Source organism: Artemia sp. Qi Xiang Cuo, chromosome 19, assembly GCF_049724085.1.
Source record: "Artemia sp. Qi Xiang Cuo chromosome 19, ASM4972408v1, whole genome shotgun sequence".
Classification (NCBI taxonomy): domain Eukaryota; kingdom Metazoa; phylum Arthropoda; class Branchiopoda; order Anostraca; family Artemiidae; genus Artemia; species Artemia sp. Qi Xiang Cuo.
In genome coordinates, this window is record NC_142812.1 from 20474156 (window position 1) to 20490580 (window position 16425).

The 16425-nt window shown below is 35.4% G+C and overlaps 1 protein-coding gene across 2 annotated transcripts in view; it reads right to left on the reverse strand.

Annotated features, from left to right (window-relative positions):
- Positions 1 to 16425, reverse strand: part of ACC (acetyl-CoA carboxylase) — a 290230-nt gene that overhangs the window by 8256 nt on the left and 265549 nt on the right. For both annotated transcript variants that reach the window (XM_089105579.1, XM_089105578.1), the window contains exons 36-38: positions 9545 to 9722; positions 3636 to 3903; positions 1431 to 1601 (exon numbers count right to left, since the gene is read on the reverse strand). In XM_089105579.1, coding sequence (XP_088961705.1) covers positions 1431 to 1601; positions 3636 to 3903; positions 9545 to 9722 — 617 coding nt within the window. The remainder of the gene's footprint in view (positions 1 to 1430; positions 1602 to 3635; positions 3904 to 9544; positions 9723 to 16425) is intronic.

Genomic DNA, 16425 nt, shown 5'->3' on the forward strand with positions numbered 1-16425 from the left:
AATGTTCTTTACGTAGGCAGTGCGATTGCGCTGCCTATGATAGGAAAAACAATAAGGCAAGTTCAAACTACAAATAGTCAAAACTTGCTTACCTTTTTTTGACAGAAAATTTCTTTTGATTTTTAGACAGCCAAGCCACTAATGGGCACTAAAAAACCTTATTTTCTTTTACAGTGCACAATACCCCGATTTCAACTTTTACCAGAAACCTGCAAGGTTTGTCTAAACAGCTTCGTTGCCAGCGATTGTCCACTAGTTTTATAAAATTTAGCCAAAAGTAAAGGATGCTATTTGTTAACGCTGGAAATTTGAAGTTAGTTACCTCTATGGACTTGATTCTTTTTAATACTGACCGCTTCATAAACATAATTTATTGTATACATTGATATAAATTACAACTACAAAAATGGATTTCATGAAATACTGATTTAATAAGCCCTTTTTGTATATTCCCTTATATCTCTTACTGTTTCAAAAAGCCTTATTTAATTATGAGAATAAGATTCTAAAGTACGGTCAATGGACTCAATAAAAACAGAAAAAGAGGAAAATGAAAAAAAGAAAATCGTTGGAGAAAATCCTCTACTTCCTCTACCTATAAAGAATAGGGGGATAGAAAGTAGAATCATTTCTGTTGTGATTGGTTTAAAGGGGTCTCCTCCAAGACACACTGTGGTTTTGAAATACTCTTCATATTCAGACCCTCTTTCTCCTTTTGAATAAAAATCCCTAATGCCCCTCCCCTTTGTCATAACCGCAACTGATATAGGTTGCAAATACAATAGCTCGATAGAGCTGTTAGACTATTTACCAGAAAAACTGTGACAACCTGACACACCTAATCAAAGGCGTATTCAGGAAGCTTGGTCGCGGGAGGGGGGTTACAAAAATAAACTTGAAAAAAGACATGATAAATTTATCACCTTTTTCAGAGTAAAAAAAAAATCGGGAGAGGGTTCAAACCCTGTACCCACCTATTCCCCTCCCTGGATACGGCCTAGCATTTATTAGTTTTATTAACTATATTATAATAATGGTAACATCACCATTTATTAATACTGTTTCTAGGAACTAATTAATTACAATAGTTTTAGAAATAATTAAAAGCAGTAGATTAGTTAAACTGAATGGCTTGACAGAGATTTGACTGCTTATCAGCACAATTGTGATAATTGTGACATTTATAAGTTGGCTATTACTGAATATTTAAATTTATTTCTAAATTATAAGGTTATTAAAATTTCAATTCTATATATTTTAATTTTATATAATCTAAATACATTAATTACAGTAGTTTAAACATAATTATTAACAAACAATTATTGAGGTATTAATACGTAAATCAAAATTTTATAGAATTATTCATTGTAGCTTGACTATTTACCAGTATAATCGTGACAATCTAACGCACGCACATTTGACAAACTTACATCTATGGTTCCTTTATCTTCGACAAACCATCTTCTGAGCATCGCTTCCGCTTGTCCCTTGTTTAGTTCCGGATTAGCTCTCTGGATCATCTGACAAACTTCGTTTTCACGTAGCTTACGTCTTAGACGCCAGTAGAAAAACATTCTTGCACGACGCCAAGGGATTATATCCTAGAAAATAAAAAAAACTTAACATTGAGTATATATAGAAAGAAAAAATGTAGGCTTTTTATAAACTACAATTTCAGTTATTACTATTAGCATTACAAAATGAGGGAGGGGGCAAATAGTATACTTCTCAGAAAAATATATTATAAAACATAATCTCTTGGGTATTTCTTATTTTCAAAACGACTTCGATAGATAAACTGATTAGATTTTTCACTTCTAATGCGTGGGTTTACATTTCGTTTTTTATGTGTTTAAGTTGTATGCTTCCAATAAGTTGATGCGAGTTAACGGAAATGAGGATTAATCTTTGTCCATTGGCAGCAGATGAAATCTGTTTGTGCATCATAAAATGGGGATGCGTGGAAACACCACCCCCGCCAAACTTCATGCCAAGCAGAAAGGTGGCCAATGAAGTCCAGACGCCTGCAAGACTAGGAACCTTACAGTTAAACATATTTCCAAGAAATATCAATGAACACCCCCCCCAAAAAATAAACATAAATTAAGCTATGACGTTCCTGGTCAGCAACAAAATCTCCGTACTGGCACGTGTTTCAAGAAGCAAGCAAGCCAGCTATGCGATGACAATCCCGGCAGGCAGCCCGCTTCCAACATACTTTTTTACCAACTTATTTAAATCCCTTCCATCTTCACAGGGCACGATGGGAAAATTCCTTTTAACAGGGTATGAGCCAAAGCTCGATATAACGATCCTTCTAATGATGCGTTACATAATTGATAGTTTAAGTTCACACCAAGCTTAACGCTTTACTAAGCTTCATGCCAAGTAGAGAGGTAGTCAAAGCATTAAAGTTGCATGCAAGACAGGGAACTTCATGGTTAAATATTTCCCCAAGAAACATCGGTGAATCAGAGACAGAAAAAATATATATATAAATCAGTCTATTGCGTGCCTGGTCAACAACAAGATCTCCAAAATGATACGTGTGTCGAGAAATAACCAAGCCAACCATACCACAACATTCCTGGCAGGCCATTTCAAATATATTTCTTTACCAAGTCATTTAAATCATTTACATCTTCACAGGATGTGTAGGGAAAGTTACTACACATTGGCAGCCCATCTAGTGCTGCATTGCATATTTGTGTTGGGAAAACTAGCCAGCACATAGTTCTGGCAGCCCATCTAGTGTTGCATTGCATATTTGTTTAATATATTGATGGTCTAAGTTCAAACATGGCCAAGATAAATGATCAATAATTCTTGTTTCCTGTTAATAAGAAGATTTAAACCAGTTATAAAGCAGGCAATATTCGGATCGATTATATCGGTTGATGGAATGTAAGATCTGTAAAAAAGGGATAAGAAGTAAACTCACACTGTCCATGACGCAGAGAAATACAGAGTGGATATTCTGGACGTTTCTGACAACTAACCTGTTTTTTTGGATGCTTTAATTATACAGGCTTTAATTATAATTATTATCTTTGTTTTGACTGCCGAAACTAAAACGAAACTAAGATTTTTTGCCGAAACTAAATTTCAGCTGGGGGGGGGGGCAAACTGAGGTCTGAAGGAAGCAGTCACCCACAAATTCTTAACTGCAGTCACACCACAAATTCTGGAATGCTCTCGATAATGGCTACCCTCTGGGACAATTTGTTAATGGGCTATTTGTAGTTGAAGCGGCCAGCCGACGCCAAAACTCAAAAAGGGTTTGTAAGACACCGTATCACGTTAAGGCTTATTGATATTTTCTGTGAATAAATCAAAATTTAGAAGTCTCTAAAAAAAAAAATCACCTGGATAACTCCTTTTTCCTGCACCTTCGCAGGAGATCAGCAGATTTTTGGTATCTATGACGCATGCAAGATTATATAAGATAACAAATGATTCTGAGCAGCTAGCAAAAGCACAAACATGGAGCAAGCGACACATTCATTTGAGGGGGAAAAGCTAAAGCAAAAGGCAAAATGATTTTTAAGGTAACACGTCACGTTAAGGCTATTTGATATTCTTTAAGAGTAAAGCAAAGTTTAGAAGTGTCTTAAATAAATGAAACAAAAAATCACCTGGATGACTCCTTTTTCCTGCATCCTTACAGGAGTATCATGACTATCAGCAAATTGAGTTGCCACTTGTCTATACATAGGAGCAAGCAATTTCTCTCTATCATTTAGTTTCCTCTCAAGCTCAGACTTTTCTTGAGGAGTTAAATTGGTCTTAGCCAGCTGCTCACGTATCTTCCTCACAGTTGGATCAAGACGAGCCATCGTTTTAAATAAGTCTTTAAGCTTAAACTTCACTTCAACTGTGCCTTCAGGCTCTAGAACTCCACCCCTAAAACATGGACCGAATAGTGATTAAAATCTTTTAAAATGACTATCAGATAATATGGCAACCCTGTCAGAAGACATAATTGGACCCTCCTCACAGTTGGATCAAGACGAGCCATCGTTTTAAATAAGTCTTTAAGCTTGAACTTTACTTCAACTGTGCCTTCAGGCTCTAGCACTCCACCCCTAAAACAAGGAACGAATAGTGATTACAATTTTTTAGAAATGACTACCAGATAACATGGCAACCCTGTCCGAAGAATTTCAGGGTGGTAAACAAACAAGATGTCAAATTCAGACTTTTGCCAGGGTTGCCAATACCTAAACCGAAAATAAGAATAAGCTTACTAAACCTTGATTGAATTGCCATGGCCCTAGGTCTTTTAGCGCAATAACATTTACTTATTTATTATATGAAGCAATGTGGACCCAAGAGAATTCTCTGCGTGGGGTAACTGCTCATGACGCTTATAACTGTGTAAGTGCCAAGACAAGCGATGCATTGTTAAGTAAAAAAAAAGAAGAAGGAAAGATGGCTATTCTGAGAAACACAGATGTCACTTGATGCATCGAATCAACGTCTTATTTTGATTTTGAATATGTAATCGAAATTTTTAATAATCCATAGTTTTTGCACTAATAATATTAATTATTTTTTAACATTAGTTTTTAACTATTTTTACATTACTCATACTTTTTTGGAATGACTTTGCAATTTTATTGTTGAATTTTAAGTTTTTTGGACTAAAATTAGTTTCAAATTATCATGCAAAAGGGTTACAAGAAATAATATTAAATCTTCTAAGCTCAGCCTACAAAAATTGTCAATTATTAATTATTTTAATTGTACTCGGAGTTTTTAATAATGATTTTGCAGTTTTGCTGATAAATTTTAAATGTTTTGAACTAAAATAAATTACAAATTATCATGCAAAAGCTACGGGTGATAAAAAAAAAATCTTCTAAGCTCAGCGTACAAAACATAATAGATAACTTTTAAACTGTTATAATTTGTTTTTGAAACAAAAGCCAAGATACCCAAATAAAAAATTGAACTTTTAAAACGCATTGAAAAAACATTCAAGGGAAAGGAAAAATGTTAATTACACTTCTAATCCGTGGCGTTTTGCAAAAAGGGCCCAAGTCCGCTTTTTTTGCAAAAATGAGTTAAGGATATGGGTTGAAAGAACTCAAAGAGATTTATCGAGTAGTCATTTCAAAATGGGCTTATTTCTAATTCTGACTGAGTTACAAATTGTTCCAAAAAGTCGTATTCTAAGTAACGAATAATTCAGCAATTTTGACATTTCCAGCGGATTCCAATGGAAAAGTCAACTAGGAATCAGTCCTTAAAGTTTCTTAAATTCTGATTTGTGAGCAAGATTTTGTCAATGTGTGTTTTATTTTCATTTCGCTCTTCTGTAAAACTAGAAAAAGTGGATTTATGCCCTTTTTGCAAAACGCATCGAGATTTTCCACGTAAAAATTTATTATAGAATCAACTATTTAGTTCCTGATTAAAAAAAATTCAGATTTATTCCCTATCCTTACTGGCGTTACTAGAAATATAGGTTATCTGACAAAAAACACCCTTTGGAAATTTGTTAAGTTTTGTTTTTATCAAAAATCAATTTTTACTAACATTATTTAAACCTTATTGCAACAATAATGTCCTAGTTAATGATGGACAAGAAAAGTAGATAATACGCAGTGTGGCAATCCGTGTGAAAGTGTTAAACTGGACTGAATTCAAATGGACTATAAGGGCCTGACATAAATAGTATGAGAAGAAGAGTATTTATCCGCGAGTGGCCTTAGATTAGCCAAACTTTAAAGGCCATATCAATATTCTAGTCCTTTTTCCAATAACCTTTTCTAAGCCAAATTTGCGAAAAAAAAACCAATAAAATCCAAAAACAATATTGCAACAATAATATCCTAGTTAATGATGGACAAGAAAAGTGGACTAATACGCAGTGGGGCAATCCGTGTGAAATTGCTAAACTGGATTGAATTCAAATGGACTATTAAGGCCTAAAAAAAAATAGTATGGGAAGAGGAGTATATCAATATTCTAGTCCTTTTTCCAAGCAACTTTTCTTAGCCAAATTCGCGAAAAAAACAACAATATCCAAAAACAATATGGCAACAATAACATCCTAGTTAATGATGGACAAGAAAAGTGGATTAATACGCAGTGTGGCAATCCGTGTGAAAGTGTTAAACTGTATTGAATTCAAATGGACTATTGAGGCCTGAAAAAAAATAGTATGGAAAGAAGAGTATTTATCCGCGCTTGGCTTCAGATCAACCAAACTTTATAGACCATATCAATATTCTAGTCCTTTTTCCAATTACCTTTTCTAAGCTAAATTCGCAAAAAAGGAGACATATCGCTGCTAACCATGTGACAAAGCGGTTTTCCATATTTTTTTATTTTTCAGGATGGGCGGTTCATAGCCCCTGGCAGGGCCGTATTCAGGGTCTTTGTTCGGGGGAGGGGGGAGGCTACATGAAAAACTTTATAAAACACAACAGAAATTTGTTTACATGTATTTTTGTTACTTTTTTAAGAGGCTGACAAAATTACTGGAGGGGGGGGGTTCGAACCAAGCACCTCTCTGGATACGGCCCTGATCTACGGTTACGCTTCTGATCATGATAATTCCAGTGGTGCGCTTTTCATTTCGATCTGCCATCATTTTCGTGGAGTTTAAGCTCTTTTTCAAAATTCTCAGAAATTTATTCTCGTAATAAACTTTTACTATCTAAATAAACCTCTATAATAGCCGTCGTCCCTGAGTTATATTTAAACAGAAAATGTTTTTTCAGAGACAGATTTTTTTTTACAAGTTTCTAAATTTTTTTTAGAAACTTTAAAAAATTTTTTTTATAAACTTTTTCAAAATTCTCAGAAATTTATCCTCGTAATAAATTTTTAATATCTAAATAAACCTCTATAATAGCCGTCATACCTGAGTTATCTTTAAACAGAAAATGTTTTCTCGCTAGACAGATTTTTTTTTAAAGTTTCTAAATTTTTTTTTAGAAACTTTCAAAAAAATTTTTTTAGAAACTTTTTCAAAATTCTCAGAAATTTATTCTCGTAATAAACTTTTACTATCTAAATAAACCTCTATAATAGCCGTCGTCCCTGAGTTATCTTTAAACAGAAAATGTTTTCTCGCTAGACAGATTGTTTTTACAAGTTTCTAAATTTTCGACTATTATGGACTGTAGGTAACTGTTTAGTACTGATGATCATTTTAGTGACCACTGTTAATTTTGCTTTCCCACTTTTTGCACGAAAAAATATGCGCTATAAAAAGATAATAAAAAAGAAGGAAACGGAAACAGCTAATCAAAATGACTTGTTATTCCTTTTTTGGCAAATGTGCTAAAAATCAGTTGACATTAGACTTTGACTTCTTCATCTAAACTCAGTTCTTTGCGTACCCAAGTATTACCAACGTCATCTACAAAATCAAATAGTGAACAGTTTTTCAAACAGCTTATACTGACGGCAGAAAATTTATTTTGACTCTGGAGCAGCATATAATCTTCATCGATAGTGGCATCAATGACAACCCAAGAACCTCCGTCCAATTCACCAAAGGAGGATATGTAAACAAATATGGGCTGTTTGTAATTTAGAACGTTATAAATTTTCGGAAACTTAAGTTTATTTAAGGGTACTTAAATAGCTTATGTAGCTTAAGAATACTTTAAGGATAACCTTGAGATACTTAAGGACTCTGGATCAACTAACATTTCCGTATCACCTTTATTGATAGTTGCATCAATTACAACCCAAGCACCTCCGCCTAGTTCCCCAAGGGGGGGGTATGTAAAGAAACATGGACTGTTGTATTCTCGAAGGTTATTAGCCTGCGGATACATAAGGATACTTAAGCATATTTAAGGATAGATTTAGGTATACTTAAAAGTTAGATAGCTTAAGTATACTTTAAGGATAAACTTTAAGATACTTAAGGACTTAAGGAACAATAACGATATACTTTGTCTCGATTCTGGACCGCCACACAATTCCGTGTCACCTTCATTGATAATTGCATCAATTACAACCCAATCACCTCCCCGTAATTCGCCAGAGGGGGTATGTAAACAAACATTGGCTGTTTGCATTCTCGAAGGTTATTAACCTGCGGATACTTAAAGATACTTAAGCATATTTAAGGATAGATTAATTGTATACTTAAAAATAAGATGGCTTATTTATACTTTAAGGATAAACTTTAAGATACTTAAGGACTTAAGAAACCATAACCATGTACTTTGCCTCGACTCTGAATCAGCAAACATTTCCGTATCATCTTCATATATAGTTGCATCAATTACAACCCAAGGACCTCCCCGTAATTCACCAAAGGGGGAGGGGGTATGTAAACAAATATGGGCTGTTTGTATTCTCGAAGGTTATTAACCTGCGTAAACTTAAGTATACTTAAGCATATTTAAGGATAGCTTTATGTATAGTTAAACATAAGATAGCTTAAGTATACTTTAAGGATAAACTTTAAGATATTTAAGAACTTAAGGAAGAATAACGATAGACTTTGCCTCGACTCCGGATCCACTAACATTTCCGTATCTTCTTCATTCATAGTTGTATCAATTACAACCCAAGCACCTCCCCGTAATTCACCTAAGGGGGGTATGTAAACAAATATGGGCTGTTTGTATTCTCGAAGGTTGTTAACCTGCGTATACTTAAGCATACTTAAGGATAGCTTTAGGTATAGTTAAACATAAGATAGCTTAAGTATACTTTAAGGATAAACTTTAAGATACTTAAGGACTTAGGAAAGAATAATGATATACTATAGATCAGGAAACCTTTCCGTATCATCTTCATTTATAGTTGTATCAATTACCACCCAAGCTCCTCACCGTAATTCACCAAAGGGGGGTATGTAAACAAATATGGGCTGTTTGTATTCTCGAAGGTTATTAACCTGCGTAAACTTAAGTATACTTAAGCATATTTAAGGATAACTTTATGTACAGTTAAACATAATATATCTTAAGTGTACTTTAAGGATAAACTTTAAGATATTTAAGGACTTAGGAAAAAATAATGATATACTTTGCCTAGAGTATAGATCAGGACACCTTTCCGTATCATCTTCATTTATAGTTGCGGCAATTACAACCCAAGCACGTCCCCGTAATTAACCAAAGGGGGGTATGTAAACAAATGTGGACTATTTGTGTTCTCGAAGGTTCTTAACCTGCGTATACTTAAGTATACTTAAGCATATTTAAGGATAACTTTAGGTATAGTCAAACATAATATATCTTAAGTATACTTTAAGGATAAACTTTAAGATACTTAAGGACTTAGGAAAGAATAATGATATACTATAAATCAGGAAACCTTTCCGTATCATCTTCATTGATAGTTGCATCAATTACAACCCAAGCACGTCCCCGTAATTAACCAAAGGGGGTATGTAAACAAATATGGACCATTTGTATTCTCGAAGGTTATCAACCTATGGATGCTTAAGGATACTTAAGCATTTTTAAGGATAGCTTTAAGCCTACTTACAACTAAAACAACTTAAGCATATTTTAAGGATAAAACTTGAGGACACTTAAGGAACAATAACAATACACTTTACCTTGATTCTGGATCAGCATACATTTCCATATAATCTTCATTAATAGTTGCATCAATGACAACCCAAGCACCTCCTCGTAATTCGCCAAAAGGGGGTATGTAAACAAATATGGGTTGTTTGTAATCTCGAAGATTATCAACTATATACGCACCAAATTTGACAACCTGATCGTACATATCTACAAAGACAAAAATAAGAATCATGTGAATTAAAAAAATAAATTAAAAAAGAGAAATTAACCGAGAATTCATCGAAATTCTAAAAAAAATACCGAATTCAATAAAAAAGTGGGAAAAAGTAAGAATGTTTATATTCCTGGCCGCATATCGGGCACAAAAAGGGGCAGAGGAGTGAAGGGGCGTCTTTTTTTGCACATAAGGCAGTTTCACCTAAAAAGATAGAATTCTGTGGTTTTGTATAGACACTACTAACGTGACGCTGGAAAAAGCGAGAGAAATTGGTGCAAAATATATAGTTGCACGATTTTAATACGGTTCAATTTCCTTTACCATACGCATAAAGCACCTTTATTAGGAAAGGTTAAATTTATTTTGAGTTTTTTTTCAGGTGGCGTATGAGACGTAAAAACTCCTCAAAGGTCTCAGACGAAAAGGTTTCGATTGATAAAGGGGTGACCATGCTGAAAAGTGGTAAGCACAAATCATCAGAAAAATTTCACAAATGGGGGAAACAAGAAAATAATTATGGAATAACAAATAGTTGACTGTCTTGAAATGGATCCAAGAAGAAGAAAGTACTTGTATTTATATAGAACTAGCAAATACCCAAAAACTAAAACAGATAAACATCGGAATATCAGAGTTCAAAACATTAAAAACTAAAAACACCAAAAATACTAAAGACTTCGGGGTCCAATGACTAATGTCGGGTCGATTTCGTAGGAGCAATTTTCAAGGTTCAATCGCAAAATACAGAATAAAACAGACTTTACAGGACACTCTTGGATTGTTAGTATACCAAAAGTTAAATCAGCTCACGAAATATCAAAAACGGTTTTTAATATTTTTTTTTGTGGTTGATCATCGCGATTCTCGGTTGATTTGTGGTTGATTGGTTTAATGGATTGATGATGGGAGGTACCGAACGGTTTTTAATAATTTTTTTTGTGGTTGAGTATCCCCACCTATCATAAGTTGATTTATATTTGGGCCTAGTGGGGTAATTATTAACCCAAACCGGCTTTGCTTCAGTTTCTTTTGCATTTATTATTTATGAATAATCCCTTTCTTTCTTAAAAAAGACGAAAAAAAGCGGGAAAACAGATGGCGAATAAAAAAATCAAACAACAATATCAAACTAATATTATTTAATATTATATAAAATAAGTTTAATACTGTACTAGCAAGAAATTAGCTGTCACAACATTATATTAATTCAGAAAAAAGAAAAGACACTTAAGGGCTGAACAGATGTCGCAATTTTCAGTCTAGAATCAATACTGGTGTATTTTACACCACCTTCTGACCTAGGAATTTTTCTAGTTTATTGCTCATTTTAAACATATCCTGACTTACTTAACTTAGTTTGATTCAACAAAACTAAAGAACTGTAATCTTGGCTTGGTGAATACTGCTACACAGATTTTAACTGACTTGAAGCGCTAAGGACAGTGAAAATGAAATCTAATTTTTTGAATTGATAAAATGGATATTTACAGAGTACCTATCGTTTAAGTACCGTTATTGTACCAAGGGCTGTGATAATGAAATCTTATTGCTTGAATTGGCTTAGCGTAAATTTGCAGACCCATATATATATTTAAATATAAGGAGAGTAGGATTTCAATTGTTAATGAAAAAAATGTAGCTATGCGTTTTTTGTAGTAGCGGGCAACATATTCGACAAAAAGCTGGTGAGAAATCAGCGAAAAAAAGCTAAAAACATATCAAACAACTTAAGAAGGTGCAGCTTTCCAAACATATCTACATATAAACATAAGATATAAACATATCAAGCATATACACATAAGAAACATATCAAACAGCTAAGGAAGGTACAGCTTCCCCTTGAAGGTGTAGTTGTCTTCAGGAATCAACAAATCGTTCTGATTCGAGTTTTTACGAACGAATAGCGTTGTCAAATTTAGGTAATTGGTTCTCTTTTTTCACGGTTCAACGTGGCAACACTGACATTTATATGGTATTTCACTAAAAACTTTACAATTTTGAAACATCCAAAGAAAAAAGGGAACAAAAAAATATTTTCTATTTTGGTGTTCTTGATACTTTACGAAATTTTTAATATTTTTCCCAAAAATTTTTAGTACAAAGACTGCTTATCGTAGAAACTTAAAACCCTGGAATAAAACACTATTTCTGTCCAGCCTTTATATTTTTGACATGACCATCCAAGACGCAAAGAAGGTATGGTTTTGGCCAAAAAGAAAGGGCGCATCTATACTTTAAAAAAATTAATTTTAAAATGAGGGATTCCTTTTACAGTTCATTGTCGGTTCGTTAAAGATTTTCCTCTCTTGATCTTCATCCATTGTTGAATTTGCAGGAGTTATTTGCTTAATAAAGATAGAAGATACTGGCCAGAGTTGTCAATACTGGCCATGGAGTATTAATGATACTGGCTATTAACATAGCTTTGAATAAACTGGCAACATCGAAGTCAGCTGATAAATATCAACTGATAAAAAAATAGTTTTTAATATTACATGCCACTGAAGTCAAAAAGTTCAGCAAAACAGTGCAAATTTTTATATATTTTTCTCTCATTTAAATCGTCGAAGAAAATACCTGTTCCCACGAAAAGCTTGTAGAATTTTTTTTTAATTTGTCGTTGAACTATTAAAATATAAGATAAACCTTTAATATTGACAGAGCAAAACGACGTCATGGAATATTCTGCAAAAAAATTGATTAAACAGTTCAGAAAGATAATAAGCACTTCATAATAAAGATAGGAAAATCATTAGTCAGGAATTTTATTGAAGGAAAACAATAATGGTGAAATTTTCAGAATTTGTTTGTTTAACAGAACAATAGCGATAAAATTTTATGAACTTTATTTATTCAATTATTGCCCGACCATAATAAAAGATATTGCTATTTATTTTTCTCTATTTATTATCAAGACCGTTGTCATTATTGTTGTCAAGTATTTATTCTCCATGACTAAAAACTAAGATTTTCATTTCACATCTTCGTTAGCAAAATACAAGTGCTAGTAATAGCATAAGTATACTTGTCTCTGCTTAAATTATTTTCAGCTTTGAAATCGAGCATTCTGATTACTATTTTCTGTTTTAATGAATATTTACTCGTGAGTAGAGCAATCATATTTGTTAGCATGAATGATACAACTCGTTAGTGCAGCAAGTGATTCATGAGTAAATAAAGAATAGGGATATCCCATCTATGCAGGGGCGAATCTCCAGCATTTTAATTGGGGGGGGGAAGAGGGGTCCATATCCAAATAGTCAAAGGGCACGGGGTGTATAATAATTGTTTTCTTCACATTATTGGGGGGGGCAACTTCCCCCCCCCCCTTGTCACCCCAAAACGACGACCCTGCATCTATGCTAAGCTAATTTCGTAAATCAGGTTAGCCTGTTATCACAAAAACACAAGGAAAGATAAGCTGGGGTTTTATAAGGCCAACGAAAATATTGGATGCAACAAAACCGACATTTCGAATGGACAACCGCCTCAATTCTTCAATGCTATAAGAAAAAGTCATAAGAAAACACGTTCACAGTGTCTGAACGAAATGAATAATAAAAAAAAAAGATAAAATAAAAAATAGCAGAATTAAAAATTTTAAAGCCAAAAATTCTAATTCCATAATCGAGCCACTCACCCAAAATCTACGATTAGAAAAAAACGATACTACTCACACAATACTTGATCAGTGACGGTGTTGAAGACGAGAGGCAGTTATCTTTTCGAAATATTCCTTTCGTTTCATTCAGTATTTTCACTGGCCTTAAAAAAACCTTCTGTTATTCTTCGTTTTTCTTTCTGCTATGATTTTCAAAAAATTTTTGACGTTCCCTTTCCATTTTTTTAGGAAATCAAGGTTTTGTAAAAATAATACTAAAGATTGCAGAAAAGAAGTATTTTTGCCCATGCAACTAACAACCAACCAAAAACACGTTCCTTTACTAGTAATTCAATAAGGATAGGAAGACTTAAAACTACTGTTAGTTACTTATGATTAATTTGACTTTGACTTAAGGCTCCTGCTGGTGGTCTAGCGTAGAGAGAAATGAGAGTCTTTGCCTCCATTCCGAACGGTCCTGCGCAAGCGTGATTGCTCCTTGGAGATCAGTACCGATCACGGAGATGCACTGGGTAAGGCTGTCCCTCCATCTGAACCGGGGTCTTCCACGGGGACGCATCCAGCCATCTTGGGGGGGATCAAAATTGGAAAGCATGCTCGCGGGTGCTTCTTCTGGCATGCGAATTAAGTGGCCAAACCATCGTAGAGTTCTTATGGCGAGCTGACGAGAGTAGGGGGTCTGATCCGTTAGTGTCAGCAATCGGGTGTTTGAGACAGCAATCGGGGCAATATTTATCAGGGAGCCCCATTCGTTTTAGTATCAGCCAAAGGGACTCACGGTCGATCGAGTCGAAAGCTGCTTTAAAGTCAATAAATGCAATATATGCTGTACGCTGGAACTCGCGGGCTTTCTCGATAACCTGTCGGATAGTGTATATCTGCTCGGTCGTGGATCTGTTGGGCATGAAACTTGCTTGCTGAATCCGGCGGTACTTACGAATGAACTGGATACTCTTATCAAGCAAAGTCATGGTGAATAGTTTGCCAAGCACTGACAGGGCGATGATTTCTCTGTAATTTGAGCAATTGCTACGGCTACCTTTGCGCTTCCAAAGAGAAAGGATTATCCCTTCCTTCCATTCTTCAGGTATCAATTTGGTTAACCAGACGAGGGAATACAGGATGTGCAGCCAAAGTAGCATTGCCGGTCCTCCAAACTTTAACAGCTTGACGGTGATCCCGCAGGTTCCTGGCGCCTTGTTGTTCTTCATTCTCCGCAGGGCATTTTGTATCTCTTCTACCGAAGGAGGATCAGGCTCTGGTAGATTTTCATATGTTGTTTGCTGAATGGATGCAGTTATGTTAGGGTCAACCAGGATTCTTTTGACGTTTAGTAGCTCTGTTAAGTGCTCCCTCAATCGATTAAGTTGCACGTTTTTATCTTCTAGTATTTCACCTTAGATGGTTTGAACTGCGCCTATCTTTGGTGGTTTCCTTTCGCTAAGATCTCTGACAAGCTGGAAAGGCGACATGACGTCACCTTTTCGTGACGCATCTTCTAGCTCTTCAGCTTTTTTATTAACAAATTGTTGTTTATCACGGTGAATAATATTGTTTCTAATTCCGTTTAGCCGTCTGTAGGATAGCCGTCTCCCGAGGGCTAACTGTGCTTTCCGGCGCTGTTCAATGATTTGCAGTGCTTCTTGCGATAGCCAGGGCTTCTTTGAATACATCATACGACCGACGGTATTAGTGGCAACCTCTAGTACACCGATTTTTTATAAGTCTGCCAGGACGTGTCCGGGTCAACAAGTGTATCCAGGCATTCAAACCTGTTCTGAATTTCAACTGAGCACTTTTGGTGGAATGCCTCAATTTTTAGTTTCTGGGGGTCTAATTTTGGCTGGCGCCGTTCTCAAGGCTGGGCTTTAAGACGCAGGCAGAAGTTCGCAGCAACTAATCGATGGTCTGTATTCCCTATCTCAGGGTCACGATATGTTCTACAATTCGTAAGTGATGAGCGACATCTTCGGTTGACTATGATATAGTCAATCATCTTCCGCGTTCGCCCATCGTTGCTATACCATGTTGGCTTATAGATGTCTTTCCTGTGAAACAGGGTGTTGGCAATGACCAGTTCGTGCATAGCGCACAGCTAGAGGAGTCGGATCCCATTTGCGTTCAAGAGTCAGGGGTAACCGGTCCAAATACAGACTTAAAAGCTCCACTGGGGTTTGATACAGTTGCATTGAAGTCGCCCACCGGAGCCAAAACACCGTGAGGGAAATCCGGGATAGAGCAAATGTCAGAGCTGAGTAGAAATAGTCTTTTTCGACCTCTGGAGAGACATTCGTTGGTGTGTAGCACACAATAACCGACATCTTCCCATGCGTGTGGTTGAAGCGAGCAGTGAGTAGTCTATCCAATATTGGGTTGTGGGAAATGAGGCATTTCTTTTCCTTCTTATTTAGAAGCAGCTGCTTCTACTGGAGGTTTGTCCTGACCAAATCATCCTGTGACCTGTACTGGTGATTTCTTCATCCTCCGTTCCTGTCAAATGTGTTTCTGTTATTCCAAGTATGTCAATTCCACATCTTAACATCTCTAACCCTAGAAGGTCTTTGAATCCCAGTTTATTCATGGTTAAAACATTCCAGGTGGCTATTCTCAACCCACCTTGGTAAGCAAGGCTCAAAGGATTTCCAGGGGCGTGCCGAGGTCATAATAAATTAAAACCAATAAAATCCGAGGCTTGAGTTTCATTTCTTTTCATTGCAAATTTTCAGGAGGAGGGTCGCAAGCCCAACCGTCCCTAGGCCTGGGTTCTGATTAAGAAACCCTGGGGTGGGCTCCACCCGCACGCATGAGGTTGGGGTGGTCCTATTCGGAGCGATTAGTCTAGGGGTTTAAGCCCCATATCCAGTGGCATGTGGTCAGCAAACAAAGTTTGCATCCTTCCTGACGAGCTCAATTCACCACCAATTAATGGTAGTGATTAATGGCAACTCTAATATAATTCTAGTTACTTATAATTATATTCAATTGCTTATTAATTATAATTACGTGTAATGATATTAGTTATATATTTATTATAATATAAGTTATTATAATACATGGTAATTAAATTATAA